This window comes from Salvelinus sp. IW2-2015, linkage group LG5 (assembly GCF_002910315.2).
Source record: "Salvelinus sp. IW2-2015 linkage group LG5, ASM291031v2, whole genome shotgun sequence".
NCBI classification, from domain to species: Eukaryota; Metazoa; Chordata; class Actinopteri; order Salmoniformes; family Salmonidae; genus Salvelinus; species Salvelinus sp. IW2-2015.
The window spans coordinates 33464334-33480717 of record NC_036844.1 but is presented as its reverse complement, the minus strand read 5'-3'; the positions used below and the strand labels follow the sequence as shown (position 1 = coordinate 33480717).

At 40.9% G+C, this 16384-nt stretch overlaps 1 protein-coding gene across 2 annotated transcripts; it reads right to left on the bottom strand.

Annotated features, from left to right (window-relative positions):
- Positions 1-342: 342 nt before the first annotated feature.
- LOC111964389 (reticulon-3) lies at positions 343-16186 on the bottom strand. Of its 2 annotated transcripts, XM_023988283.2 has the most exons (8): positions 16079-16186; positions 15880-15972; positions 4580-4787; positions 4305-4443; positions 3545-3614; positions 1874-1920; positions 1737-1795; positions 343-1475 (listed from the first exon to the last, which is right to left on the bottom strand). In XM_023988283.2, the coding sequence occupies exons 2-8, from the start codon at positions 15956-15958 to the stop codon at positions 1427-1429; spliced, it is 651 nt and encodes a 216-aa protein (XP_023844051.1). In that variant the 5' UTR covers positions 15959-15972; positions 16079-16186; the 3' UTR covers positions 343-1426. The 2 variants fall into 2 exon arrangements, with proteins under 2 accessions (XP_023844051.1, XP_023844052.1); XM_023988284.2 differs by lacking the exons at positions 15880-15972; positions 16079-16186 and adding an exon at positions 14720-15455.
- Between the last annotated feature and the right edge of the window lie 198 nt (positions 16187-16384).

Genomic DNA, 16384 nt, shown 5'->3' with positions numbered 1-16384 from the left:
CCTAGCTCCTAACATTACTACTTTAATGTACACTCAACTGAAAGATCTTGATACAGTATGTGTAAGCCAGATGGCACTATATCCTCCCCGTTACTTAGCAGAGTAATGTAGTGCCATCGTCATACTCAAACCCATCTTCTCAGGGTTGAGAGTCATGGAAAAATGCTTTTGGATTTTTCATTCAATAATCGGAGGCAAATACGTAGCCTACTTATACAAGCAACCTTTTCTTATCTAATCCTCCTATTGCATCATGTGTGATCCTTTACACCGATACACTAATTCTGTTGGTTTTACCAGCTCACACAAACTGACAAAACAGGATAAATGAGTCGTGACAGCTTGTTGCGACGGTTTCTTTCATTTTTATTTCAAGTTTGAGGACTTGCTTGCAAAATACTCAGTGCAGTGCAGATAGCAAACAAGTGTGTTTAGGATGAACTGAGATGATGCTGAAAAGGTTGCGTGCCCCCTCCCTCCAAACAAAGACATTACGTCAAACAATGATCATTTCCCCCCCCCATCAGACATCATCGCACACATGATAGAACAGCAGAATGTCACTTGTTTTTTTTATTATAACGACTCAGAATGCTCCTCTGCCCAGTTTAAAAACCCATAACAGATGCACCTGGGGCAACCAGTGGTGCAGTTTCACCTAATCTGGATCCCAGCTTTGAGTTCTTTCATAAATAAAATAAAACATCTTTATTTTATGTCAATTTACAAACCACACCAACAAATTACTTTTCCCTCAAACAAACCACCCAGATTAGTGTACAAACATTTGCTTAAAAAAAAAATGCTATACACCATTCTGTATCCTTTAAATAATTAAAAGTTCTGATTTAAACCCCCCTGGCTCAATCAGGAATCATCTGTTAAAGCCCCAATCAGTAGTTGAAACAAAGCGCTTTCCACCGTTTCGTTAAAAATATGAGATATGGGGTTGGAGAAATGTAACCACTGTCAAAGTCATAGACAGCGATATGGATGCAAGGAGAAACAATCCATGATATAAAATGATAGTTCTACCAATGCTTTGAGACTATATAGTGTTAGTTTCCATTTACTTTGTTTACAAACATTGGAGTAAAACAAGTTTATATTTCAGGTTCTGATGGGGTACGACAATTGAACTAAGCTTATGAGGCATTTATACATTATATTCTTCAATAATTAATGGGTACATATGATTAATTTATAAGTCACAAAATGGATGTAACAACTACAGATTGAGTTATTCAGAATGTGGCTGACTCCAACAACAAATACAAGCATTGCACCCTATGCAAGTTAGTTACGGTACATTGAATATTGAGCGATGACTTGGCCACAGGTTTGACGCTGGGAATGCATTTGAAAGGGTAGGACTGGAGTTGCAGAATTAGGGAGAGAGCAGTTGTTGAATAGGGGTCATGGACAATCACTCCGCTTTGGTACGCTTCAGTGCCCCTGGAAGTTTATCTTGAAGCCTGAAAAGGGGAAATCATGCTGTACTTCTCACATGTATATACTCTGCTACATTAGAGGTCACACTGCATCTAAATACCGCTACATTAGAGGCCACACTGCACCTGGGAAGACAAATCCTTTAGGATGGTTTAACCAAGACGAAGCTACTGATGTGTGCTCCTGCATGCCATGTAGAAATTCTATTGCCAAAAACCAGAACATGGTGGTCTGTGATTTCACCTCCTCCACATATTGATGGTTAGAAAAAGAGGTGCCCTTACTTTGCAAGTGTGACTTCAACTCTGGTGCGAATCAGTTCAATGTATTTATCAATCTGGGTCTGAAAGAGAACAAATTGTTAACCAACACATGTTCATAACAAACATTAGTAATTGTATGTAAAAACGTTCATTCTTACTTTATTTTTGTCATAAACCGGAGGCGTGCTGAATAAGAGGACATCAGCTGTCAATGAGAAACAGAGTGGACTCTGGTTAGGCACATTTGTATCTCTGGAGGTTTCCAGATAGCATGGGACACCTCTAACATGCTATTTCAACAAAGCTACAGTATTCATTGAATACTATGAACCTGTTTACAGAGCAGTATGTTACTGTACCTCTCAAGGCAATTTAAACCATGTCTACTGTACATCATTTAGACCTTGTCCCCTCCCATCTTTAGAGTAAATGTAAGTCTGATTGCTCCTCACAATGAGCAATTATGCAGGCAGAAGTACAGAGCTGTACAATACAAGACCATAGACCAGGGATGGGCAACTTTGATGGGGTGCTCCAAAAAAATCTGAACTCATGAGGGGCCGCGGTTGTTCGCGGGTCTGAGTACCCACATGCGCACACACCCCCACATTGCGAGCAACATTTTTTAGGAACCCCTCCCTCTTGACAGCAGAGAGAAATGTTTGAGTTAACTTTGTGCAATTCTACACATTCTGCCATGGGGTGAAGAGAAAATGTTGCCATTTTAAAGCAAGTCTATGCATTTTGCCATGGGGTGGAGAGAAAATGTTGCCATTTTAAAGCAAGTCTATGCATTTTGCCATGGGGTGGAGACAAATGATTGCAGTTTTTAAATATGATACCTGAATGAGACAATAACACCGGGAAATTTTTTTTATGGGATTTTTGTGTTTAATGACTAAAATATGTATACATTTGACTTAGATGTTACTGTATGAATGAAACTTATCATAATGCGTTCCTTATTAGAAAGAATGGAGTTATCTTCAGACAGGCTGGAATGCTGTGTTCCTTACAGGACATTCTGTCTCTACCCAGGGAGGGGAAAGACCTTGGGTTGGTTGCAGATAGTTTAACAGGTGGCAGACAGTAATGAGAACGCTAACTATACTGCCATTGTATTCTAGAGGAGGATGGACATTAAAACCTATGACATCATCTTTATTATATAACCTGATGTAAATTGTACTATGATTCAGTACTCTCGAGAATAAACGCTATTGATTGATTGATTTTAAGACTGGTTTCTGTCCATTTAATGCTGATAATTATCTTACAAATTCTTATTTATGGGCAGAGTGTTTTAATTGAATTGGTTGATAAACATAGGAATGAAATTCCTTTAACACACAATCAAATGGGGGGGGCCCCCAGACAGTAATTCGACCATGATAACAAGTTTAGATAGCTGACCGCTAGAATAATTTACCAATCTAAAAATGTTTAGCTGACAATGGGCTAATTGAGTGACTATCAGTGACTGACATAAGAGAAAAACCGCAGATGCACAAGCACATTTCCACCTTGTGTATTCTACCTTGCAACAGTAAGTTGAAAGCCCGACAGAGTAAATAATAAAAACAGTGAGTGAATTTTGTTGTTTATTAATCTGAGTGCAGCCAGTTGCCCATCCCTGACACAGGACAACCTACACAGCCCCAATAGTTATTAAAAAACATGACATTTAATGAGAAGTCTAGGTTCCTAAAGGATCGTTAAAAAAAAGCATATGTGCATTATTAGAACATCAAGTGTCTACGTGACCGGGTGCAGAACACTTATTTGTGAGCATTAGACAAATGGAAGACTGGACAGTGTGTGATTCTTACCCAGTATGAGGATTGTGATACCATTAAAGACAGCTCCCACATACGTCATCAGCCACATAAAACCAGCCAGCTGCAACAGAGGGAACAGAACATTTCAGAAAACTACCACACCTTAAGGATAAATGTCATGACATTAATAAGGACAACATTTTCCTTGGCCACTATAGATCAATTGAATTATTATCTTATTTGAACATTGACTGTGTTTGATATGAGTGTCCCACAATGTGTAGCCTCTATAGGAACTTACTGTTGGAAAAACACACTAGCTGCCTTCAGCTGTGTAATCCACTCCTTCCTTCATCTGATAAACTCTTAATCCCTCATTTGAACATCTGCCAGGCATTTCTTTCTCTGCCACCACATGACAACTTTTCAGGCTTTCTTAGTCAGGCGTAACAATACATAAGAGACCGACTTCAGTGTTGTGAAGAAACATCTCCAAAGACAACTGACCACAGTTTATATAGACCAGCAGCTCTTATGGTGTGCAAAATACTACTTTTTATTTTTACAATTCTAAGCACCGTAAGTCAATTTTCCAACCAGTCAACATAAACCCTAATTTTGTCCCAAGAGCATTACCATTCAGCCCAGTAGATGAAACTGGTGACACTCACAAAATTACTCCCCTTGCTATACATGCCTGACAGAAGATTCTACATCAAGCACTTCTAGAATGAATCATTTAGATCCAATTGAAGACCATAGCATTGGAAATCTCCAAAACTGCAGTAGCTTACAGCCTGATGAACATTACCTTGAGTGAGTCCACCAGGTCCTCCACCAGCAGCAAGTGTCTGACCTGTTTAACGGCTCGGTTCACATAGGTCAGAAACACATCCACATATTTACGGAAAGTCTCAGGCTGAACAGTTAGGTCCTGCGCCATCAGACCCCTGTGGGAGCAAAAACATCAGTCATCACCTAACAATCAAATCAGACAATGACTCCAAGGGGTCAAGTTCAATATAAGTAGACTCAGTTCTAATGATATATTTATGTTCCAACATATCCCAAGCTGAGCTGTCATACTTGAAGGGGTGGCCCTCTCCAGACTTCTGCACTGCCTGAATGACAGACTTGTAGATGCGGAAGGTGATTGTGACACAGAGCAGGGCAAGCAGCAGGTAGGACAACACACTGATGACACTGAAGGTGGCCAGGGACAGAAGGACCAGCAGGGACATGCCAAAGGCCACCGCAGACTTCTTGGGGTCCCGCCAGTACACCAGCTCCATCACTGGATGAGGAACAAATAGGATGGAACAGGGGAGAGACAATTAATTCTAAAGCCAAACCTGACTGTCAGATGATCACAGTCATTTATAAATCCTAATAATGAAGGAAAGTTGAGATGAGAAACCTGAGAGCATAAAGTTCCCAATTTCCCTCATATGATCTCAGGTATGACAATGATAATGCCACTGCCAACATGCAGTTCATCCTAGTTGACTGAGTCATGGCTGTGAGGATTATCCATGTTACAACACACAGATCTCAGACATAGCCAAATCTAAAATGCATTTTCTCAGGGTTCAAAATAATGGAATGGAAGACATGTTCAACTCCTTTTCTCCTTGAGGAACTGGAACAATTGACAGTGCTCCATTATTTGGTCATGTTAGTCTAATTCTCCATAGCACAGTCCACAATCAACACTGAAAAATAATTTCCCTCAGTTTTCAGGTGAGCGCAACTGGTGGCAAATGGTTATCATTATCCTGAAAAATTGGTAATCTAGTCGACGGTCTCATATCTAGTGAAATTCAGTGGGGACCTTCATTTCATTCATAGCTGTCCTAATTCAGGAGTTGTTCACACTTCCCAATGGGCTGTAGCCTGCAGCCAGAGTTTTTGTAGTCTAGTGTCAAGTTGTTAGGAATGGTGCCAAAAACACGTGCTTCGACACAAATGGCCCCTCATCTGTTAACTTGATGCCAGTTCAGGAAGCACTAGACTACATCAATAGCTAGGTTTCCATGTGAATATTCTAGAATCCACATTAAGAAAATAAACACATTGTCCCACCACTGGTGTGTTTCCACTAGGGTTGCAAAGGGTCAGAAACTATCTGGTAAATTTCCAGACTTTTCCATGGGAAGTTAATCCCTGGAATTTCTGAACTTTTGCTTAAATTCATCAAGTCAGCGTATAACAGTGAAGCTTTTTTTGTGGGATACACAAGGCAATTCTAGGTCTTGTGGCATATTTTGGTTAAACTATCCCCAATTCTACGGAATTGCAACCCTCTGCATGCAGTGTATTCTTCCATCACATGTACAGCTGATTCTCAAGATCTTGCACACTAATGAGATGCTATTGAGCCCACACTATTACACTGTCTGAGCCAAGGACTACATGCTTTCTGGTAAGTTTTGATTACAATACTGGGTGGGGTGAATATATTTTATATGACATACATGATTTTTTGTTAACTAGTAAATAGTAGCTTACAGCAAAGTGTGTTTAAATCAATTCTAAGTTAACAATTTCTGCTAGTTAGTTTTTGCTACCTTGTGGGTTTTAGCTTGCTTGAGCATGCTAACCGAGGACGGTTAATTCACCCGTTTCCATACGTTTCATTTTAAAACATTTATCTTACAAAAGGAGTTGTTTAATCTAACTGCTTAAATATTCATCTGTACATGGAATTGTATTTTTTTTTTTTTTTTAACTCATTGTTTTCTCATCTTCATATGAAAATGCCACTATCTGATATGTGGAGACATTTCACTGCAGCTAATGAAGAAGGAAAAGCTGTGTACATTTGCAAATCCTGTGCCAAATCCTGTGAGGAATGCAACAAAGATGCAGAATCATCTGGCCAAGTGCATAAAGTTCCCTCAGCGCTCACAACCGCTGACAAAAAGTTCCTCTACTTCTAGTCGAGGTGAAAATGATGAATCAGACACCTTATCGATAGCAACAGCTCATGGTCCTCCTGGAATAAGACGTTTTTTGGACTCAATGGAAAAACGTAGTCAGAGAAATGCTGATGAACGTCTTGCTCGAGCTGTGTATGCAACTGGTTCACCTCTGATGCTCACAGGCAATGTGTATTGGAAGAGATTTCTGAATGTTCTTTGCCCAACATACACCCTTCCAACCAGACATGCTTTATCTACTAATTTGCTGGATTCAGAGTTCAAGTGAAGGTCAAGCAAATCATAGAGAAAGCAGACTGTATTGCAATCAACTCTGATGGGTGGTCGAATGTTCATGGGCAAGGAATAATTAACTAAATCTTGTATTTTACAAGAGCAGACACAAGGGACAGACACACCGGTCTCTACATTGATGACTGCCTTCAGCTCATCTGCAATGACCTAAGACCACAGAAGATATTTGCACTGGTGACAGACCAAGCAGCCTTCATGTTCGCAGCATTGTCTAAAGCGGAGGAGTCCTACCCTCACTGGTGTTATCATGTTTGACAGTCTCCTGGAGGGGAAGGAGTCTCTCCAAGAAATGGCCATATCAGTCTGCTGATATGGACAGCCCCATCGAGAAGATCCTCCTGGATTATGCATTTCGGGAGAGCGTGGTAAGCAGCCTGAAACCTATAGCAGTAGCCATGGCACGGATTGAGGGAGACAATGCCACCCTGTCTGATGTTCAGATTGCTTGCAGATGTAAGAGAAGAAATCCATACTGCCCTGCCCACTTCACTGTTGCTCCCAGCAGAGGAAACTGCAGTTCTGAAATACATAACAAAAGCATGAAGACATCTGCCTGAAGAACATACATGCCGCAGTGTACATGTTGGACCCCAAGTATGCTGGCAAGAGCATCCTGTCTGGTGCGGAGCTAAAAAAGGCCTATGGTGTTATAACTACCGCGTCTCACCACCTTGGCCTGGATGAGGGCATGGTTCTTGGCAGTCTGGCGAAGTACACTTCCAAGCAAAGGCTTTGGGATGGAGATGCAATAAGGCAGTCGTGTCAACATCTCTCATCAGCCACCTGGTGGAAGAGACTTTGTGGATCTGAGGCTCTTTCCCCCGTTGCCTCCATCATCCTAGAAATCCCACCAACATTGCTGCCTTAGAGCGCAACTGGTCCTTGTTTGGGAACACACACACAAAAGCACGCAACAGCCTGACCAATACAAGGGTTGAAAAATTGGTGGCAATCTGGGCAAATGTGAGGCTTTTTGAGCCTGACAACGAGCCATCCTCAACACGGTTGGAAAGTGAGTGGAGATGAGGCCTCAGAGTCTGATGTTCAAGAGGTGGACATTGAGGAGGTCCAGGGAGAAGACATGGAAGCCTGAGAGGGAGACAACCAAAGCTTTAGTTTCTAGACTATCATTTAACAATGTATGTTGAAAACGTTTTTTGGGAGATACGATGGATCATTCAATATTCCCTTTCTATCGTTGTTCAGTGAAGTCATCCCATGTGAAGAGTCAACTCAATTAAAAGTTCAATTCGTAACTAAATAGTTTTTAATTTCTATTGGAAGGATTTAATAATTTGCAATTGTGTCTACTTATGACAAGGTAAAAGGTTTATGTCCTCCATATGATATGGTAAATAAACTCAGCAACAAAAAAAAAAAGTCCCTTTTCAGGACGCTGTTTGTCAAAGAAAATTCACTAAAAATCCAAATAACTTCACAGATCTTCATTGTAAATGGTTTAAACACTGTTTCCCATGCTTGTTCAATGACCCACAAACAATTAATGAACATGCACCTGTGGAATGGTCATTAAGACACTAACAGCTTACAGACGGTAGGCAATTAAGGTCACAGTTATGAAAACTTAGGACACTTAAGATGCCTTTCTACAGACTCTGAAAAACACCAAAAGAAAGATGCCCAGGGTCCCTGCTAATCTGCATGAACATGCCTTAGGCATGCTGCAAGGAGGCATGACTGCAGCTGTGGCCAGGGCAAAAAATTGCAATGTCCGTACTGTGAGACGCCTGAGACAGGACGGTCAGCTGATCGTCCTCGCAGTGGCAGACCACGTGTAACACTTACACAGGATCGGTACATCCGAACATCACACCTGCGGAACAGGTACAGGATGGCAACATCAACTGCCCGAGTTACACCAGGAACGCTCAATCCCTCCATCAGTGCTCAGACTGTCCGCAATAGGCTGAGAGAAGCTGGACTGAGGGCTTGTAAGGCCTGTTGTAAGGCAGGTCCTCACCAGACATCACCGGCAACAATGTTGCCCATGGGCACAAACCCACCGTCGCTGGACCAGACAGGACTGGCAAAAAGTGCTCTTCACTGACGAGTCGCAGGTTGTCTCACCAGGGGTGATGGTCGAATTCACATTTAGTGTCGAAGGAATGAGCGTTACACCGAGGCCTGTATTCTGGAGGGATCAATTGGGAGGTGGAGGGTCCGTCGTGGTCTGGGGCGGTGTGTCACAGCATCATCGGACTGAGCTTGTTGTCAAGGCCCTAATTAGAAGAGGGAGTGGTTACAAAATTGATTGGACACACCTAGTAAGCAATACTATACACATTAAAAAGTGAAATACTGTAGATGTGTTATCAAAAAAATACAACTCCAAGCTAGAAGTATCAGGACACTTAGAAAGGTAGTTCTAACCGGGGACCGTCTTAAACAGTTAAACCAAAGGGAAAGTTTTGGGATTTACAAACTACAGGCCACTAAATACCCTGGTTTAAATGAAGATATGGATTTCTCACCTTTCCTGTAGGGTCGTGATAGGTCCATTTGCTGTCATCTAGTGGACATTTTGCTCAATTGCTCTCAGCTATGTTTAGACTGTTGTTGTTCATGTTTTGCTGTATTCTAGTGTACTATGGAATATATTGCTTTCTTATTCTTGACACTTCTCCCAGTCATATTTAAGGTTAGAACTACCTTTCTAAGTGTCCTGATACTTCTAGCTTGGAGTTGTATTTTTATGATAACATAGCTACAGTATTTAACTTTTTAATGTGTATAGTATTGCTTACTAGGTGTGTCCAATCAATTTTGTAACCACTCCTAATTAGGGCTAATTGGAAAAGCTGTTCAAAAGAGGACATTGTATTATTTTTTTGTACTCCCTGGCGAAGGCCATGCAGCCGAAACACGACAGATTTTTAAAACTTTGTTTCTATCGAACATGCCATACTAATAAAGGCATTTTAATTAATTATATGAAGAGTGCCTTGGTCCTCCTTTCTTTTTGATGACCAATTTACCCCTTTTACAAAGAGCACCTTCTATCTACCAAAATGTACTATAGTGTACCTTAGTAGCGCTTCCCTTCCTCCTCTTTCTACTATATATTGTGGGTGGATGAACGAACATGCGCGAAACCTTGTAAACGAGCCCTTTGAAGTTAAACTATTTATGCGAATGATCATTGAATATTAGGGATATCACAATGTCCTTGTGTTTCAAAGCATACCGGGCTTAAATGGGAACACACCCGGCTTAAATGGGAACACACCGGGCTTAAATGGGAACAGTGATTTATGGTGAAAAGACAGAACAAAGACTACTCATAAAATATTTGGAAACCAATGGTTTGGGGCATAAATATACACTGACGACTACAATATTATGCAAAGTTAAGAATTGTTCAATATGCTCAACACTTTATTTCCATTCTGTATAGAGAGAGTGCTTTTGTGCTACTGTAACCCTTTAAGACCACCGGTGATAAAAGTCAAATTTATAAAAACGTAATCTATGTATAACAATGCAAGGTTCATTTAACTGTAAAATAAGACAAAATATATTCAAAAATATTAGCTTTGAAAGCCTGAAATCTAGCATCTTGTAGTAGTTAGTTATTTTGCAACTGACATGCAGGCATGAGAGCTATCATGAAAAAATACATATTTAATAGGCACCGAAAATGCATTAATGCCTATGAAATACACCATCATGTGCATATATCACTACATTCATCACTTAATTGATCATTCTGTATGTGAAATTTATCTGAGAAGGTACAAACAAAAACAATCTGGAAAATGTGTTTGAGGGTCACCTCAACACCAACGTTTCTTTGCAGCTATGAAATTGGCCACTTGCGGGAACTTACACATAAAAATAAAACATCCGATTGGCTTAGAATAGAAACTGTCATGATATAACAACCAATTGAAACATTTGAACAGCAGAAACATGACATCTATTTGAATCTAAAGTTCGAAGTGGCTTAATAGGTATGCTTACCCTATATTTATTTCAGTTTCATTGGCAATGTCAATTCTAGCAATTTTTTCCCTAATACTTTTATGTCACTAGCTGGACAGGCAAACACTGCCAAGTACTAACCAGTAAACCAAGCAAAACGTGTGTACTATCTCTGCTGATCACATCTGCCAATCATGTTCTCCGAACCTAAGTACATAAACACAGCTCATTAGCTAAAGTCTTCTATATTTGTGATCTATTTAGTTATATAAACATGATACTAATGAAACAGGCAGGGAGCAGGTCTCGAACCCTCGACCTTCGAGCCCGAGTTCCGGCGCGCTATCGACTGTGCTGCAAAAGCATGCTCGAACGGCAGTGTCGATTTCTGGGCTTATAAACCCAGGGTCGTTACACGACTCACTAATTTCATTCATACTGCCAAATTATCCCTGTCAATAGGCCTAGTTGCAGTAGGATGCAGAGCACCCTGCCTCTCCTGATTCTAGTAGCCTGGTTGTAGTTTTGTTTGTTTTAGACTGACAGGATGTTCATTTCTGGCTCAAACTACAATCCTTTGCTCTGATGATTTGTGTGATTAATGCTTGTCTCTATGATCTATTTAACTCTCCTCTCATGTGTCCTGTTCCCAGAGATCAACTAAGTGCTATTCACCAAGCAGATTCGCTCACTTGTGAGAAGAACCATCCTACTGCAGTTTGAACTAGCCCTGCCGTCACTATTAGACATTGAGACTAGGGATGCATGATATCAGAATCGGCCAATTAAAGCTAAAAAATGTCAAAAACATCGGTATATGCCCGATGTCTAGTTTAACGCCGATGTGCAAAACCGATGTCAAAGCTGACGTGCATACCTATATAACATAAGTACATGACGTAATGACGCCACGTAAAATTTGGCGCTACACATGCAACACAGCATTACTAACCTAGCCTACAATATCTGCTGTGTGGATCGAGCAGTTATTTCAAAGAGTAAGAATTTCAGCAAGACAACCCAAAGGCGAAATCCATTAACGCCAAGATAAATGGAATTCATTGAGCTTGACAATCCACCGTTCTCTGTCGTGGGTGACGTTGGCTTTCGCCGACTGGATGAGCACCAGTACACATGTTGCCCTACCGGAGTTAAACAGTAATAGCATCACTGCTATTAGCTTCACGACATACTATGGAACACTGCTTGGGTCTTTGCATGTTAAAAAAAGATATGTCAAATAACAGTTATTTTCTAGAATGTTGCGTGTTCTGAATTTGCACGTGCAAGCGCCACCACCACTATCCGTAGCACCGTCAAAGCTGTACAAAAAAATTCTGCAAACACCAGCCACGAACAATGTGTTTACATTATTTATTTGACCGCAACTTCTGGGGTAGCTAGCTTAAGTTTGGTACCTAGCTAGCACCAATACAACAAGCCTGAAAACAATGACCAGTAGAAACTGCAGTCATTTTCATTATTCTTAGCAATGATTTAGGAATCGTTGTATGTAAGTATTAGCTAGGTAGCCACTTGTTCACCGATTGAAATTGAACTTCAGTTCATGAAAATAAATAGCTAGCCAGCTACTTAACCCTGTTGCCCAAAGTTAACATTATAGGCAGCCAGCTAGCTTCATCTGTCTAGTGAGGCTTGACCGGACCGGGTTATGTGTTGTGAAGCTAGCCACAATAGTGGAATTTGCCGTTTGCCTTCAAAATAAAAGGACCTCTTTGAAAGTGATGCAGAAGGTTACAATTGGTGGAATCATGCCATATTTAGACCAATGTTAAATCAAGGTTGGAATGCGAAGCAATAAAATGGGGTATCAGTCTACTCGGCGACACCCACAGACCACAATTGTTCAGAGTTTACACAAATATTAGCGTTGTAGCTCTTATCGCGGGACTGTGACTGTGTGAAATCACCTCCCCAGTAAGCCTATTTTGTGTATTGACATTCAAATTGCACTGTACAGCTTTACCTAAGGATTGGGGATCAATGAAATGGGGTACATTTTTTCCCAAAGCCCTCAGAGTTATCAGGCTCCAAAACATCCAGCCAGTATTGTTTTTCCTTGGGAATAGTGTTCAATACACAGGTTGACAATAAATGTGGCTCAAATCACAGTTGTTTCAGAGTCCCGCAATAAGAGCTACGACGCTAATGTTCTCTGGGTGTCATTGAGTACACTGACACCCCATGTTATTGATCCACAATGTATGTACAGTGAAATAAGTATGTCCCCAATGCAATTCTAAAGTATAATACATCCAGTGTGGTTGCAACAGATTGTCAAATTAACAAAATTGTCTTTTGTTGATCTTATATAACATTCCAACCTCATTTACCATGATCTATTCAATTATGGCATAATCCTACTATTTGTATTCATTCGCATCACTGTCAATGACATTCTTTTATTTTGAAGGCAAACCGCAAAGTCCACTATTGTGGCTAATCCTTATTGTGGCTAGCGTCACATAGATGGTCCGACCACCATTAATCAAATAAAACCCGTCTTATACATGAGGGTTATTTCTGATGACACCTAGCTATAGCTACTGAAACCGATGTCATTTTGCAATGTTTTTGGGGAAGAACATTGTTTGCATCCACGAGCTAGCTAGCTTTTTTATGACCAGCACTGTAGGTTCACGAGACAACTTTACCAGCATCATAYCATACGTAATGACTCGTTGTGACATATGACATACGACTGATAGTGGAATAAAAGTGGAATAACTACGTAAAACATTAATGAACGTTTTAAATTATTGTGTGACGAGCAGTCATATTCAGGTCCTGATTGGCCAAATAGTGTTATTTGACACGCAAAGACCCAAACGGCATTCCATAGTATGAGAAATCGTGGTTGAGAACGAAACGACTGAACAAAACAGCAAGTAAGTAAAAGAAATAGGTTTTGATTATGTTTTACTGATAATGGGGACATGCATAAATGACAACAAAACATTGGTCAGTGTGGTGTGTGTAACCTTTATTTAACTAGGCAAGTCAGTTAAGAACAAATTCTTATTTACAATGGACGGCCTACCCCGGCCAAACCTGGACGACGCTGGGCCAGTTGTGCGCCGCCCTATGGGACTCCCAGTCAAGGCCGGCTGTGATGACTGGATTCTGAAGCATGCGTTGATGGCTTTTGGCATAGATGGTAAAGCGTTTATTTCTGGTCTGCAACATTGTATGATTTCTGCCCCCACAGCACTCTCTCGCCATTGATTGGTAGGTTACACTATATTTAATGTAACCTACCTAAATTTACACTATCCTTCAAATACTGAGCAACACATTTACCATTTGTCTCCGTACTCCATAAGTGGTGAAACACTAGAATGTGATGATCTTTGTTCAAATGTATATGCATGTATATGCCAAATTGACTTTTACAATAGCTGGCTAGGCTAGTCAAACTGTAACATGGGAGAGACTATATGGACATGCCTGGTGCCCAGAATGATGACGTTTGTAGCAAGAGGAGTGGAGGAGAATGAATTCGGTTCAGTCAGTCCTCCGGAGGAGAATGAATTCGGTTCAGTCAGTCCTCCCGATGACCCCTTCCCAGCTAGTTAGTTAGTTATGCCTGTGCCTAGAAACTTCAGCATGAATTTGAAACTTCTCTGCCGAAGTTGGGACTGTACAGAATCATTAAATTTGTACAGGAATAATAGTTTTACAAAAAAGTTTAAACTAGACGTTAATCCCGTAGTTGTGATTTTCACCTAATGTACTACAAAAAGTGCTTTCAGGCCAGGATGACGGCTATCGGGCGACACCATCTTAGCTACTTCCCTCTCCTTAATGCGGAGCGAAAGACACTGTGCCCCATATGTTGCAGCGCAAACTATCCCCAGTGAGCAGTAGACTATCAGTGACATCCAGATGGTTACTACCAATATTACAAGTTATTTCTCGTGTAGGCTGCTATCTTACTAAAAACAAAATCAAGTGGGTTGGAACAAATTTGAGATTGTGACCAATACTACAAGGTATTTCTCCCTCGCCCATCAAAATAAACATCACTTACTTTTACACGTAAGTAGTGCCATGCTGCTGCTGTTGCTAGTAGCCAGCATTCTAGCTGGAAGGGCGGATCAGAACGACCGACTGAACCGAATCCATTCGTCGCCACACTCAGCTGCATGACCTACGCCATCCATTTGGGCACCAGGCCTGTCCATATAGCCGCTCCCCTGTAACACTGGCTAGCTTCCAATAAATTGGCTAAGCGATCAAGTCACATTGCATGCTGCATATTTCAGGTGCACTCGAGCTGATCAGAGGAGTGGCATGGGGGATGATGGGAAAAGGCATAGAGACTAATATTTATCTTATTTCAGTCATCAGCTCAGCATTTAGATAAAAGCAGGACATTGGCCACCTTCACAACGAGGGGCATGTACAGGAGTTCTGATTGGTCCACGTTTAGGAGTTCAGCAAATTTGCCTAGAGTACAGTGTTGAAATTTACTAATGAGAAAAATGTGCAAGAATTGAAGGTGCCAGAAAGATTGTCATAGGGAGGTTTTACCGTATTTACAAAAAACATCACGTTTCTTGGCTCACCACTTACAGTTCCTTGACGAAACCACTAAGCTGACAAGGTTGGTTTGATTAATGAAGGCAAAGGGATGGTAACCATGCCTTCCTTGGTCCAATCATTGTCAGGGTGATTAGAACCATTTTAAAAGCATTCAAATAGGGCCATGTGCTCGCGGTCGTTGCTATCTGGGATCCTTGGTATGTCACTAAACTGACAATGCCATAGCTACATAACATTGGTCAGAGATCAACTGGGTGAACAAACGACCTATTGTGGGCTACGGAACTACTCAAAAATACAAAAGGCTTTCTCTGGTCTTCGGCCTTTACTAGCTACCAAATTATCCAAACAATTGCTTTATGGTATGGGCAGTTCGCAACACTGCTAACCAACATAGAGACTAACGTTACCTAGAATATAATAAACCAATAACTAGCTAACGTTAGCCAACACGAGTCCTGTTCAACATGTAATCCAATCGCTAACTGTCTGGGTCACCGTTAGCATTCACACACACGTAACCCCCCCCACGCCATCAATTGTTTGAACATGAATTGCATACGAGTGTGGTTGAGCTGAGCTCGAGCTATTACGGTCAAAATGTTTGCATTCAAAATAAAACAATTCAACAAAAAAAAATCCTACCGGAATATGGGGATTCTTTTGTCGATGAAGCGTTCAGAGAGGACGAGATCTGGCCAGACTGTGTCATCGGATCTGCCATTTTTGTGATGATTTCTACCCAGACAACGAGACAAACAAAATAAACGTTGTAAAATCGAAGTGCGTAGCTAGCTAAAATGTTTTGTTCCAAATTCTTTCGAATTTTTAATAGATGACTGACGCTAAATTGACTCCTCAATCCCGTTTGATGCCTTGAAAATGATGTTTCGGAGCACAACGACGGACGTGCCTTCACCACGAAGGGGGGGCTTGGCTATAAAGGTGTGGTCTCAATATGGTCTAGTCAGTATCATTCATTACCTTATACCGCATATTTATACAGTGGCTTAATTATGCTACTCTTTTATAAATTATTGTTAAAAAAATTCCTGAGTTCGTTTTTCCTATATCCATAAAATAACCTTAATAATCATCCAGTCAATCAACCAATCACCTCAAGAACCCCAGGGGCTCTCCCAAGTATATT

Excerpts from the sequence above, each read along its gene's own strand:
- LOC111964389 (XM_023988283.2), bottom strand. The coding sequence starts at position 15,958 with ATGGCAGATCCGATGACACAGTCTGGCCAGATCTCGTCCTCTCTGAAC. Across the intron at positions 4,788-15,879 it reads AAAAGAATCCCCATATTCCG|TGATGGAGCTGGTGTACTGG; the intron begins GTAGGATTTTTT and ends TTCCTCATCCAG. Across the intron at positions 1,796-1,873 it reads CGGTTTATGACAAAAATAAA|ACCCAGATTGATAAATACAT; the intron begins GTAAGAATGAAC and ends GTTCTCTTTCAG.